This window comes from Anser brachyrhynchus (genome assembly GCF_964034855.1).
Source record: "Anser brachyrhynchus genome assembly, chromosome: 7".
Lineage (NCBI taxonomy): Eukaryota > Metazoa > Chordata > Aves > Anseriformes > Anatidae > Anser > Anser brachyrhynchus.
In genome coordinates this window covers 15,895,515-15,909,520 of record NC_137701.1, presented here as the reverse complement: position 1 = coordinate 15,909,520, position 14,006 = coordinate 15,895,515, and the positions used below count along the sequence as shown (strand labels likewise).

The 14,006-nt window shown below is 36.7% G+C and overlaps 1 protein-coding gene across 6 annotated transcripts in view; it reads left to right on the top strand.

The window, feature by feature from the left end:
* The window catches only part of ABI2 (abl interactor 2), a 61,901-nt gene that overhangs the window by 36,867 nt on the left and 11,028 nt on the right, over positions 1-14,006 (top strand). For 4 of the 6 annotated variants that reach the window (XM_080600467.1, XM_080600468.1, XM_080600465.1 and 1 more), the window contains 4 exons: positions 7,791-7,888; positions 8,436-8,582; positions 9,618-9,742; positions 13,527-13,685. In XM_080600467.1, coding sequence (XP_080456593.1) covers positions 7,791-7,888; positions 8,436-8,582; positions 9,618-9,742; positions 13,527-13,685 — 529 coding nt within the window. Of the gene's footprint in view, positions 1-7,790; positions 7,889-8,435; positions 8,583-9,617; positions 9,821-10,711; positions 10,886-13,526; positions 13,686-14,006 lie in introns of all 6 variants that reach the window. The other 2 variants (XM_080600469.1, XM_080600470.1) reach the window with 2 other exon arrangements.

Sequence of the window (14,006 nt, the reverse complement as noted above, 5' to 3'; positions counted from 1 at the left end):
GTTTTCTAGTAAATTGGATTATGTTTTCATTAATATCTTAGGGTCTCATTACAAGCTATATGGATGAACCAGAGTAGTCACTCTGGGTGCTCTGCTGTTGAGATTCTGCCATATGTAATCTTCAGTGTTACAAGAAGTCTAAGAAACATAATATGTTTAGATCAGCTGAGCTGAAAACAGATCTAAAGATACTCAAATGGAAGGACTACTTTTTTTGAGATTTTTATTATGGGGAAAGAAAATATATACGCTATTGAGCCAGTAAGATGTCATGTGATTTCATGCCAGACAGCTAGCACTTAAGCTTTAAAATACTTCACTCTTGGCTAATGTTTTAATATATAGCTTAGAAAAAGGTTCAAGACATAATAATTTACTCTTGATCTTTGTGCAAGAGGTTTCTCATGGCACCAGGTTAAGAATTAACTAACAGCATTGTCTAGGAAAGAGCATATGTTAGCTTAATATTCTAGAGGATTTTGTTCAGCTAATTGTAAATATGCTAACACAATTAACAGAGCTTAAATGAGCTCAGGGTATTGATAAGTCTGTTCTTTGACAGCTCCAAAAATTAGTCTCTGAAGTTAATCCAACTAGATATTATATTCCATTCTGAAAATTGGTGACTTTTTGTTAGCACTGTAAGAACTTTAGTAAACAGAGTACAAACATTTGAGCATTAATTTTCAGGTGTTACATCTAAAGCCTTTGTGATCAATGTGTATTGAAAGTTTCAGCCTGAAAATCTTTTGTTCATGACACATTCTGCTTTAGCCACTCTTTTTATGATCTATTGATACATTATTTTGTTAATGCTGAATGCTTAACTTTTTTCTTTCTTTTTCCTTTCTCTTCATATCCTGAAGTTCCAACTAACCTTTCAATGCTTTTTTTCCTTACCTCTTTTATTTGCTCCATTTATGCATTAAGTGGTTGCTTAGATTTAAGGTAAGAAACCCCAGGGCTGGATTTCCATTCTTATTCTTCTGAGACTATTACACACGGGGAGATGGTTATGTGAATGTTATAGATTGTTTAAAAGAACACCTGCTCTCCTTCCTGTGTATCGGATATTCTGTTGAAAGACTTCATTGCAGATAAATGTTTTGCGATAGAAATTGATGTATTTATGTAAGGAAGCTAACACAATTCATTTTAAAAGCTTTGTGGCAAAATATTGACTGACTTAAGCATATCTACCAGGTCATTTACAAGGGAGGAATGTTGTGCTTACCATGCCTAGATAAAAAGATACATGAATACTTAGCAGCTGAATAGGAGCCTCCCCCTGTGTAATATTCTTTTTATCCTATATACGGTGTGAATTATGATTTGATTGGGATTAATGTTTCAGCGTAAGATTGCTCCAATAAGGGGCTCCAAAGGTATGTAAAAAATTCAAATCTGTACATTATTTTTTAAAGTTGCAGTATCCTTATTTTTTTTTCCAGAAACTGCTAGCAGTATTTAAATACTGAGAGGCACTCATATATGGAAATTTTTTCAAATTTGGTAGTTGTGTAAAATCCTTAATTTCCCATAAACAGCAAGCGAAGTGGTTTATTTAGTAGAATATTAAATGAATAATGCATCAAAAAACTCAGACTGAAGTATGGCAAATTCTCATAGATCTTACAGAAATTAAAACATTAGTAGTGTTAGTGGCTGCAGATATAACAACAAAAAGCATAAAATCGATTGGACAAGAAATAAATGAAGTTACATGATATTACATTGGAATTCATAGTACCTTAAAAAATAAATAGGTTATAGCTTTATTTAGTATTTTGCTGTCGTCGTCTTCCTGAAGTGCAACTGATTTGGTTATTTGGGGAAGGGGGAATGAAAGTTTTTTGAGTAGCAGCCATGATTTCAAAGAGGGAACTGTATTCTAGAATGTAGAATAGTAATATTTTATATGATAATATTAATTAAATGAAGTTCCAAGTGGATGTGGAATTCTTTTTAAGTATTTTCCACAACTGGGAAAAGCTAAAATAAAATCCTGCACATTCCTGAAAAGATTGCCTTTTAAATAGCTACTACTGGGGATATCCTAACAACGTCCATGTTGAATTGGCCAGCTGGTACTTTTAATAAAGTATTTAAGTGTATGTAGCATATCTGATCACAATGAAAATTGCTTAATAAATGGAGATTTCTTGCATGTCATTTTAAATTTACTTTTACATGAGTGTTTAAGGTACAGTATTTCTAGTCACATAGTGTTTAAATTGGTTATATTTGAGAATTAAAAAGTTCATCTCCCTGTTTCTGCATAGCCCCATGAAGTGCATACTTCTAATGCTGAATATGCCTTATTCTGCACACAGTCCATGCTAAGTGGTGCTTTTCACAGTGATTTGAAAACAGGAATTGGCAATCTGTCGGTTTTCTTTGTTGCTCTCTGCAGTTAGAGTTATGAACCATCCTAATGACTATCCTAAAAAAGTAAAATATAAAAATTGTGCAATTACAGATTATGCATGGACTGCCATATCTGCATCATCTGCAATGGTGAAAAGAGTCTCTACAGCTTTTCAGAGAAAATTATTTTTTCAGTTTATAGGTTTGGAATGAAAAATAACGTTATTTGTTATAACAGCAGTTAAAATACATCTCTGTTTTTACTGGAGTGAACCTGATTTGATTTGGAAGATAAAATATGTCAATCAACTTCTGACTGCCAAAAACATGAGGGTTTAAAAAAAAAAAGAAAAAAAAAAGAAAAAAAAAAGAAAAGGCAAAAAAACATACAGCCCCCCTCTTAGTGGACATAAGAGGTCTCACCGTAGTCACAGTGCATCAGCCTGAAAGAAAAGTAGAAGAAGGCTACTAACCCATAGTTTCATGTGAATACTAATTTTACTTCACTTGAGAGATTATATATGAAGTTCTTAGCCTGTATTTATTTTTCAGGGCTGCAAAGAAACCGTAGCTTGGTGAGCAGTTACAAAATTAAACTGACTGATGGGGCTAACTGTGCTTGTGTCTAGGTAGCTTAAATTTAAATTTTAAACAAATTTTGAAGAAAATTCCAGCTGCAAGTCAGAGGAGTATCTGTACCATCTCCTGTCAGAAAATCAATTGAAAATTACATTGTTTAAGCCTTTTTCTACTTGCTGGACTTGGTTCTCCAATTATTTTACATAGGTGAATGTGGTAAAAACAGGTAAACTTGATTGCTGAAGCTTTTACTTGTGGTCATTGGTCAAGACAGTGAAATTTAGATATTTCAATTCTATATCAACCAGTTAATCAACTGGTGAAAATATGGTTCAATTAGACTTGCAAAGTAAATATTCAAGTGGCTGAGCACAGCCTGAAAAGGAGTTTACTCTGAAGTAGCAGATGACAGGCAAAAAATCTGTCATTCTCTCTAGAGCTTTAACAAGACGAAGCAAGGCGTGAGAAGTTAGTTTTCATTCAGCATTGGGTTGTTTTTGCTGGCGTCAGGTACAAAATCATTCAAGAAGGCTGGATAGCTGATTGATGTTTCTGAATGTCATCCATGCAACATCACTGCTGGGACACTCTTTCTTAATAGATTTGCCAAATCGTTTGCTGACCTGAAAGTTCTAGAAAATCAGATTTGACAATAGAGCAGCCCTTAAAAAATTTGGGGCAGAGTCCAATTTTAGCTTTAGAAAGTAGTTCTTTGTGAGGTTTGATTGTGTGGAATATATGCTATTGAGGCTTTTGGGGGAAAAAGTTTATCTTGGTAATGAAACTGACAATGAGATGTTATACTGAAAAGTAAAAATGTTGTAGGTTCAAGTCTTTGCTTCTGTTAAGGCCTTAAAGCTGTGTAAATAAACAGTTAAGTGCCTTAAAGTTGTGTAAAAAACAGTGCATTTGTGCAAGTACGTTTAGTGGGTCTGGTGACCAACTATATCTGACCAACTATGTATTTCTGCACTTCAGGGAACAGTGCCTCTCTTAAACAGAATAATCTGTAGTGATCACTTCAAGCCTTCTATTTCTTTAAAGTTTATATTACTGTTCTTACTGTGGAGGTGGATCCCAGAGCATCCTCTAGGATGTGTTACTTACCCAAGATCTGCTTGTTTTAGGTTGTTTATGCAATTCCTTCCTCAGCAAAGCTTCATATTCCAGCTCCAGCACTGCTGGAGTTACAGCTCTGGTCTTTGGACCTTTTCTTCTGTAGTCCTGTTACATGCTACTTCATGTATAAAAAGCCTCTGTAAGGTATCCAGTCAAAGAAATGCTTATCTGAGAGTGTCTGTGTCTTCTTTCTAGAATTATTTAGACACCCCCCCCCCCCCACACACACCATGTAATTTCAGTGGGTGATGTTTTTTGCTTTTTTTTTTTTTTTCTTCAAGGGAAAGAAGCAAAAAAGTTGGAAAAATCTCTCCATTAATTCTGTGTAGACCATGTACAGTACTTTTTTCTGGGTTCACTGGGTTGTCTTCTTTCTTGTAGAACACTCAGCTGTTTGTTTCTTTTTTTTTTTTCCCGAGCTTTGTGCCCAAATTCTTTTTGCCTCTCTTAATTTTTTATTTATTTAATTTTTAGCACAATGGTTAGCTGTTTTGACAGTTGCAAGCAAGGACAGAAGTACTTCTTTGGTTTTTTTTTGTTTGTTTTGTTTTGTTGTTGCAGGCTCTATTTTACCATACAGTTTCCTAAAAAGAATTTGCAATCTCTGTGCTACAAACTAACCACAGATCTGTGGAGTCCTGCAGCTATACTAACCAACAGCCAGATGTGTCCCTCTGCTTTCACCCTCTAATTACACAAGTTGCAGCTGAACGCTTTTAGCTGCATGGAGCTAGGGGAAATGTCATCAGAAACAGTGCAACTTCTAGCAAGGTCCAGCTTACTCAGAAATTCCAACTTAATGAGAAAACTAATTTTTGCAAATTGACGACAAACTCAAATGTGACCTTGAGGTCTAGTGATTGCTTTGGATTGTAAAAGTTTGTAAGAGGGATGTACGTGGATAACCATAAGTGCAAAATAGGAAAGGCAGTAGGCAACAGAATAAAGTTTTGCAAGGGTTGGGGGAGTGTTAATAGCTTTCTTTTTTTTTTTTCATCTAGCAGACAAAAGGAGAAAGAAGTTGGAAATTTTGCAACGTTTGTACCTCAAGTGAAGTTACAACTAGTATAGCTTTAAATCTTATTCTCTTCTTCTTTCCTCAAGACAACCTGTAGTCCTTTTAGTGTCTTGCATAATATTATTTCCACAGGTCTGTCTACTTTGATTAGAACTGTTAGAATAATTTTATATTCTTAATTTCTCTTCTATGATTATTTGGTTATAAGTAAAAGGGGAAGTTATTCAGACAGAATTGTTTAAATTGCAGTAGCTAGTCTTAAAGTCCTGTCAGATTTGAAGACAGTCCTGGTAAACTTTACTTGTTCTTTCAATATTTCAGTATCAGTGTTGAAAAGTCATTTCAAAGAGCCTGAAACTAAGCATTCTGTCAATGCACTTCCCCATCTTTCAGCCTAGTCTTTCTGAACAGCTTCTTTGTGACTGAGATTTCTTGTTTAACAAAGGTTATTTTTTCTTCAGCCACATTGTCTAAAGCTGTCTTACCATCCTATGTCAGGGGTGTTTGTTAGCAGTGTTAATAAAAGCAACTGGCAGTAACTGGAGTTCTGCATTGGTCAGGCAAGTATTGCTTCCACATCTTGCTGTGTGATGTCACTTCACCCTCCAGCTGCATTCCTCTCCTTTTCATGTGATTCTAGCACAGTGGAATCCTAAAACGTCATTTTTCTTGTAATTATTGTATGCACATAATACCACTCTTGAAAGTAGGGTTAAGTAGGATGCTCTCTTAACTGTAGGACGTTCTGTTAACTGTGAAGTGATAGCTAGTGCTGACATCATCTGGGGAGAAACCATAGTGTAGCTAGTTAAAACATCTGCCGGGACTGCTCAGGGGCACACAGATTGGTCTAAGTTTGCTGTCCTCTAAAGACATCCAAAACCCCTGCCCTACTAGGCTTAACAGTCTGTTTGAAATAGCTGTAGCAAGTGTTGCTGTGAGTTTTTAATTAAATGGTGTTGGGTGTGTTTTGTTTGGACAACTCAAATAGATGGATGAAACAGACATCTTTAATGAAACAAGAAATACAGGGGATGCTGCAACTTTAAAAAAAAAAAAAGGGGGGGGGGGATTTTTTGCTATTTATTGATGTTCCGTGTATAGAATAAAATACAATTCATTTTACATTTTCCCTTTTCCCTTCAAGTAGTTGTAGTTCAGTGCTTACCTCATCCCTCACTTGACTTAACTTTAGAATTATTGCTGCTTAGAGTTGGCTTAAAGGACTTTATAATGCTATTCAAAAGACTTTTTTCTTAAATTGACACTGCAAAGCGCTTTTTGCACAACTGAATCAAAATGTTTGGTTTTGAATCTGACAAAAAAAAAAAAAAAGAACCCAAACTTTACAAAGCTTGGTTTTCTTTTCCTCCCAGGAAATTGAAAATGTTGTAACACGGGTTCTTGAGAGCTAAGGAGTCAAGTTACAGCATCAGAATACTGAATATATTATGCTTTACACTGTCCTCAGTATTTACAAATTCACAAAAGTAAACATTTGCAGGATTTTAAGCAAGTTGTTAAAGGCAAATTACTTCTTTATAATTTGTCTATAACGATGTTTGCAAATATTCTTAATGTGTTGATTACTGTGCCTTTTTTTTTTGTATGGGGGAGGTGAGGTCAGTAGACAAGACTTACACTTTGGAAATAAGAAACACTGAAGTAGAGCATGACAGGAACAACAGAAAAAGGGATGTAAGCGTACTTATTTTGGTTTGTTGAATATTTCTGTGCCTAAGCAAGAATTCATAAAGCATTCATAAATCAAAAGCTATTTAATGGAGACTTTTAAGAAGACCACATACAGATTCCTGTAATGGTGCATGCATTGAGAGAATTATGCTTGGCTGGCAGTATGCAGGTAAACAAAATGCCTACATCAGTAATAATTGTTTACGATTTCTAGATTGATCAGGCAGTTAGGAATGCAGGTGACTTCTTGATTTTTAGAGGTTATAGTAAATTCTCTTATATAAAAGTTTCTTCTTTGTAATTTAACCTGAAAGAATGCAAGGGGATGACTGCAGTCGCATCACATCACTGCAAATAATTTTTCTCCCCATACGTTTATCTATCAATTCTTAGAGGTCAATTTGCTACAAATTTGGTGGGGAAAGAAATACATCTCTGTGTTTTTCTATATATAGCTTTCTCTGTAATTTTGCATGTGTACTATTGATATTTATAACAAACAGTTTATTAAATAATTTTAATACTGTGAAAATATTAAAACATTAATGGAACATATTTGGACATTATGTTGGCTTCTCTGTATTTGTATTAATTACATTAAATTGTGGTCTATTATATAAACCTTAATACTTTTAAAGAGTTCTTTAAAATATTCTTTGAAATTTACCATTTGGTAGGGCAATGTGAAATAACTGCCTTTGTCTTAAAAGGTGACTGGGAGGTTTAACCAATTCACATACAATGCCTGCGTTGTCACTGATTTAATGTTTGTGATAGCCCAAAGACAAATTCACTCTTTGTATACGTAATTTTTGAAAACCCTATGTAATAAAGAGTCCTTTGAGCGCAACTCTTGAGTTCTAGCAGAGTGGATATTGCATATAGAATGCATGGCCTCTCAATTTATTTTTTGTTTAAACCTTCCCCTACTTAGAGTTAATTGGTAAGGGCATCTCTGTCCCTAGACGGTGAGCTTAGTGAAGGCCATTTCTCTCCCCGTTCTTTCACGCAGGTCAGCACACAGAATATGAAGATGGGTGGGTTGCCTCGTACAACACCACCCACCCAGAAGCCACCAAGTCCACCAATGTCAGGAAAAGGAACTATTGGGTAAGTGGAGTTACCAAGCATGTAAAGGGCTTAGGTGAACAAGAAGAGGGAAAAAAAAAAAGATTCTTTCTTTTTGTGTGGTCTGTTTTGGTTGGTTGGTTTTGCTTTAACCATCCACAGGATGGGATGTTGCATCAGCATCCTCTTATATTGATCATGTCTTATATACTGGTTAACACATTTCTGTCACAAGATAATGGGCATCATCAGCCTTCCCAACAGAAACATTTTTTATCATTGCAGAACACTTAAAACTATATGCTTTAGCATAGAGAGTCATCAGCTGTGTGGCTTTGACAGGTGGTGCTAAACAACTGGAAAACTAGCATGTGGTGCTGTTGTACATGAAGTACATGAAAAATGTCCTTGATTGTTTTCTCATCCTCTGAAGTAGATATTGCAAACTTACAGGAAAACGTTTTTAACTGCTGATGCTGCTTAGTATGTAGCAAACATTTCAAAGAATGAAAAATGTCTTTGTCTATATTATCTTAATTTGCTTCCTTGCTAATTTGCTTATTATCTTAATATGCTTGTCCTTGTGTAGGCGTCACTCTCCTTATCGTACTTTGGAGCCAGTACGTCCTCCGGTGGTACCAAATGACTACGTGCCTAGCCCAACACGCAATATGGCTCCCTCACAGCAGAGCCCTGTAAGAACAGCTTCTGTGAATCAGAGGAATCGCACATACAGGTATTCAGAGTAGTCCCACACAAAGTGTACTTAGTGTTTTATAAGTGCATGGACAAAAATGCTATGATAAATGTGAAATCTATCTGCACCTTGACAGTGAAGCTTCAAGCAAGGATAACTGGGGATGGATGCCATTTAGCATGTCGACAATGTGTTGTAATAAAACTGGAATAGTGAATTGTGAATGGTTCATTTAATCCCATGGTTGCGTTAATTTTAGCATTATAACATAGTTATAGCACATAATGCTGTACTAAAATCTTGTAATCTTCCAAGTGTTTAGACTGTGATATTTTGTGAAATGTTTACAAAACTGGGAAAAGACATTGTACACAACTTAAGTTTTGCATGTTGAAGGACTGCTTGGTGTGCTTACCATTCACATTTTTGTTTGAACAGTCTTTGATGTTTTTAGATTGAGAAGTTGAAAAAGAGCATTGTATTTTGAGGGTATTGGTAACTTCAAACACAGAATAAAGCTGAGTTGTATTACCAAAGGTTCTGTAGAAAGCTAGCCTTCTCTCTAGGATAATGAGAAGAGTTTCATGATATGGTCTAAATACTTCCTGTGGAATCTTTACCTTTTAAACTTCATAAATACTCGATGCTGGCTAAATAGATTGGCTTAATGTGACTTTTACTTGATTATCTTAAATTTTTCCTATTTCAGTTGTCTTATATGAAAGCACATAAAGCAGAGTTTAAAGAGTCAGTACCTTTTTTAAGTTACAGGAAAAAGGTCTGTATTTGCTCAGCAGAGATTTTACAATATTGGAGTGGCGTGCTTTGGCATTAAGTTCAGAAGTGTTTCATTTTGGAGCAAGTTCACTAGAACTAGGTGAAAAATCTGTTGCACTGTAACCAAAATGACGACGACTACTGAGAAAACTAAGCTTTATATAGGTCTTCATCATTGTTTCTTTTCCCTTGTTCCCCATTACTCCTCTGAATTAGTTAAGGTGCTGTCTGAGGGATCTTGTGTTTCAGCATGTAGAGCAGCATATTCATTTCCTGGATTATTTTGGTTTCTTACAGCAGCAGTGGGAGTAGTGGAGGAAGCCACCCAAGTAGTCGGAGCAGCAGTCGAGAGAACAGTGGAAGTGGCAGTGTGGGTGTTCCTATTGCTGTTCCCACACCATCTCCTCCCAGTGTCTATCCAGGTAAACGGAAACTTGCTTTTCCTCTTTCTGACTCAGCATTAGCTTCAGCATTTGCAGATTTCCTAAAAACCGTGATGAGTAAACCCCAAGAGGAATCTCAAAATTCATCTTCCAGAAGCATGCAGTCCTTGAAATTGGTCCTAGCTATTGATAGTATGAATCTGAATAAAGTAGAGTGTTTTCTGGGAGTTTCTGATGTTCGCTAGTGTTTATTTTATATATTACTCGATTTATCAGAATTTTTTGCCTGGCTGCCTGTATGGGACCAGATAGGACACAATATTTTTTTTGGTGGACAGGGGAAACGTCTCCCTTGTTCTTCTAAGCAAATTGGTGCTTTTTCACTGGCTGTCTACAGGTCTATAGAAGCTTGCTTTTAGAAAATTAGATTAAAAGAGAGGCAAGCAGAATGTAAGTCTTCAGTACATTAATGCAAGCCTAGCCGAGTTGTCATGAAAAGGCATTTGTTCAGTGTAAACGACCCCAGTCTTCCCAGAAATAGGAAGTGATTCTTTTTCCTTTGCTCAGCACTTTTGGTGAAGAAGAGTGTATAGTTGGCTTGCAGTGTGATCTGAAATATATGATGCTTCTGAACCGAAGAACGGGAAAATTCTGTCTTTCCTCTTCTGTATGTTTTCTAATTAGTACAAAAGCTAAAGGCAACTGTGATAAAGATTGCAGTGTAAATAACAACAAGGAATGAAGACATCTTTCCAAAGTAATGACTTGCAGTGAAAAGTTCAGGGTTGTTACCTTCAGACCAGAAAGAAGCAGTGGATTTGCTTGACTGTCGTGAGCAGCCTACGTAAGAATGAGCCTTTCTTTAGTAGCTTTTTCTCCCATCTCCTCGTGCATTCCAAAATACTATGCATCCAGTAAGGTGCTAACACTGAATAGTCAAAGGCTTTCTCTAATCCTTGCTAACATATCTCCTTATTAACTCCACCTCTTCCTCCTTTCTTCACGTAGCCCCTGCTGGCTCAGCTGGCACTTCTCCCCTTCCTGCTACCTCTGCTCCTGCCCCCACCCCTCCTGCTCCTGCCCCTTCCTCCGCTGCCCCAGATGCTGCTGCAGGAGCCCAGCCCCTTGCTGATGGCTTCACCTCTCCAACTCCCCCTGCTGTTTCTTCCACACCCTCTACAGGTGAGTGTCTGCTCTGGTGTGTGGGCAGATGAACCCAGATGTGATCACGGTCCAAGGCTTTTCAAAGTTCCTTGAGAAGCACTGATTTTTTTTCCATTGGCTTTTCTTTTGTCTTAAATATAGAAAAAGTATCTGCTAATACTCAGCTATAAGGTAATAGTTGGAGCAGACAATTCAAGGTGTGCTAGTTTTATAAACAGCAGTCATCACTTTATTATTTTTACTTTTTTACATTTACGTAGCTATTTATTACATTATCATTTTATTGCAGTTTGGATACTGGGACTTTTACTGAGTTCCGGGTCTGATTATTCTCTTCTAGGAACGGATTAAAAATGGTGCAACTAGCAAAGTATAATTTATACAATTCGTCTCTTCAGTGCTTTCAAATGACAAGTCTCCTTTCAACGAACTGTTAAGGAGAGCATTCTTTTTGTAGGAGTGAAGTAAAACACAAGTTTTTGCTATGGAGAATAGTACTAAAGCATTTTGGTTTGATGCTTTAGAGTCAGTACTTACGGCATGTAATGCAACTTGCTTTTCTACTGCTTATGAAATCATCCCACATTTTTCATTTTCTCATGTGCTGAAGTTGTGGCATGTAGTACTTACTAACCATAGCACAGTTCTGTGGTAGCTTTTGATGAGGTGTTACACTGCATTGTACAGCTCTGGTTTAGATAGAAAACATGTAACCACATATTGGCTTACTTTTCATTATAGTGGAATCTGATTACAAGGGCATCAGTTGATGTGTGTGTTTATTAGTGTTGGTCTCTCATAGAAAGAATTTCACCAGGTGCCAGAAGCATTCTTGAAATTGTATTTAATTTAAGGTGCAGTGGTTCATATAAAATTAGAAAATACTTACAGTAGAATCCGTGACTATGACAGAAGTTTCTGGACTGTGATGAATTCTGGTATCCAGATGATACTGAAGTCTAAACTACTTTCACATTTAGAAGATGAGGTGTGTCAGAGCACTTCAGTTTTCCATTTTTTATGCACTGTCAGTATCCCAGTTTTAAAGCCATATCGCTTCTGTATTTTGGACAAGTCGAAATCAAACAGAAATTAATATTTCAATGGCTACAAACCCTTACTTACAATTTTGTAAGAGAAATTTCAGTTTTTTTGCTCTTCTGTTTCCTTGTGTTATTAGTGAGGTGGCTTGCATAGCTTCTCTGAAATAAAATATATGAAGAGACTGGATAGTTTACCATTTACGAGGTTGTAGTTTTTGGTCCTTAAGGACCTCTTATCCTTGTTCCTTCTCTCCCCCTTCTTTGCAATCACCACCAATTTCACAGTCCTTTAAGTAATGGGGAGACATACTGAAAAGGTACGGTAGGAATAATGTGGAAAAGCATTTTTTACTAGGTGGATTGCTTCTTAACTGCTCTTGTTCCTCACCTGTAAGAAGTGTGCTGTTTGAGATGCACATACCTGTACAAAGCAGGAGGAATGGGAATCTCTAGTTAATGCAATTGCTCTTAGAAGCAAGTAACACAGAAAGCAACTTGCATTTTCTTTACTGACCTAGTGTGGAGTTTTGCAAAGTAATCAAGCATAATGGAGAACCTCCTTACACCTTATGTAAAAGGAGAACAGTGCAGATTTTTAAAAATTGCTCATTCGTGTGTTCTGTTTCCCTATTTACTTCACTGCATGTATGCCTCCTCAACCACAATGGCCATCTGGCTTTCTTCCCTTGTTTTTCTGCAAACCCTGAAATCTACCTCTAGTGCAAATGGTGGAAGCAGAATAGTTAGGGAAGTTAATAACCCATATGGGTGTAAGAAGTCTAGTTTACTGTGTGCTGTTGTGTACCATATATAAGCTGGAGAATTTTATGTGAGCACAAAGGCTGCCTTAATAGCCTTACTTCTTGATTAGTATTGGGTGGTGATGAGTGATATGCAAAGTCAATTGCCAGTTTTGTGTTCATATGTTTTGTGGAAAACATATATTGCTTAGTTAGATTCAGAATCAATTATTTTGATATAGGAAGTGATTAGAATGGAGAGCAAGTTTTAAGGAATTATTTCAATTGACAGCTCCTTGAAAATTAGGTCTTTGAGTATGATTTCATTTATTCCGTACTTCAAGCAGTTTCTAACATTCTCTTCTCCCCAGATGATTCTCTGTATATTTCTTGAACAGCAATAAGACAGTTTTCAGTTGTAGAAGGTAACATCTCTGAATCTTAGAAATGGCATACATATAGTTTTCACATGTTGTGTTGCTTGATGGCTGGACTGTGAAGTGTTATTTTTCACAGGTTTATAAATGAGATGACTGAATTTGCAAGAAGTTATTATAGTACATTATATAAAATATGCAACTGGGAATGACTGTCTTTCATTTTGAAACTTTGTAGCATAGATACCTTTGCATTTCCATTTTGGCTTTTGCAATTAGTGCTAAGTACAGGCAGTTGGGAGAATTATTATGTTGCTATTGAGACATCCAGTATTTGGCAGTCTGGTAGCTGAACTGGCTGAATGCACCTAGGATGCAGATTGTCTTTAAAGAACAGAAACCTTTCCAAGCCTTTGAATCTTGAATGTAGCTATTAAAAAAAAAAAAAAAAGGCAGGCATCATTCTTCTCTTGGTAACACATTTCCCTTTCTAACCCAGGTCACCCAGTTCAGTTCTACAGCATGAACAGGCCTGCATCTCGACACACGCCCCCAACAATAGGGGGATCTTTGCCATATCGGCGTCCTCCTTCGATCACGTCACAGACGAGCCTTCAGAACCAGATGAATGGAGGACCTTTTTATAACCAGAACCCAGGTAAGAAAGGTTTTCTGCTGTGCTGAATTCAATGCAGGCGTGAATTGACTGGACTTCAGGTCTCTGAAATTTTGTCTCCACTGCAGATCTTGCGGTTAGTCTCAGATTAACTACCAGTAGAGTGCTGGTAGCCATGCAGAAGCTGTGGTGCAAGTACAGAGCATTCAGCTTGCACTATGGCAAGCAGCCCAGAACAATATGGGCTTTGTTGCCAGATGAATTACTTCGATCTCCCAGAGATCAGAGATGTGTGCATTTAACTTGAGAAGGAAGTGGATGGTCCTTCTGGGGACAATGAGGATGGAGGAGCTTATATGAATA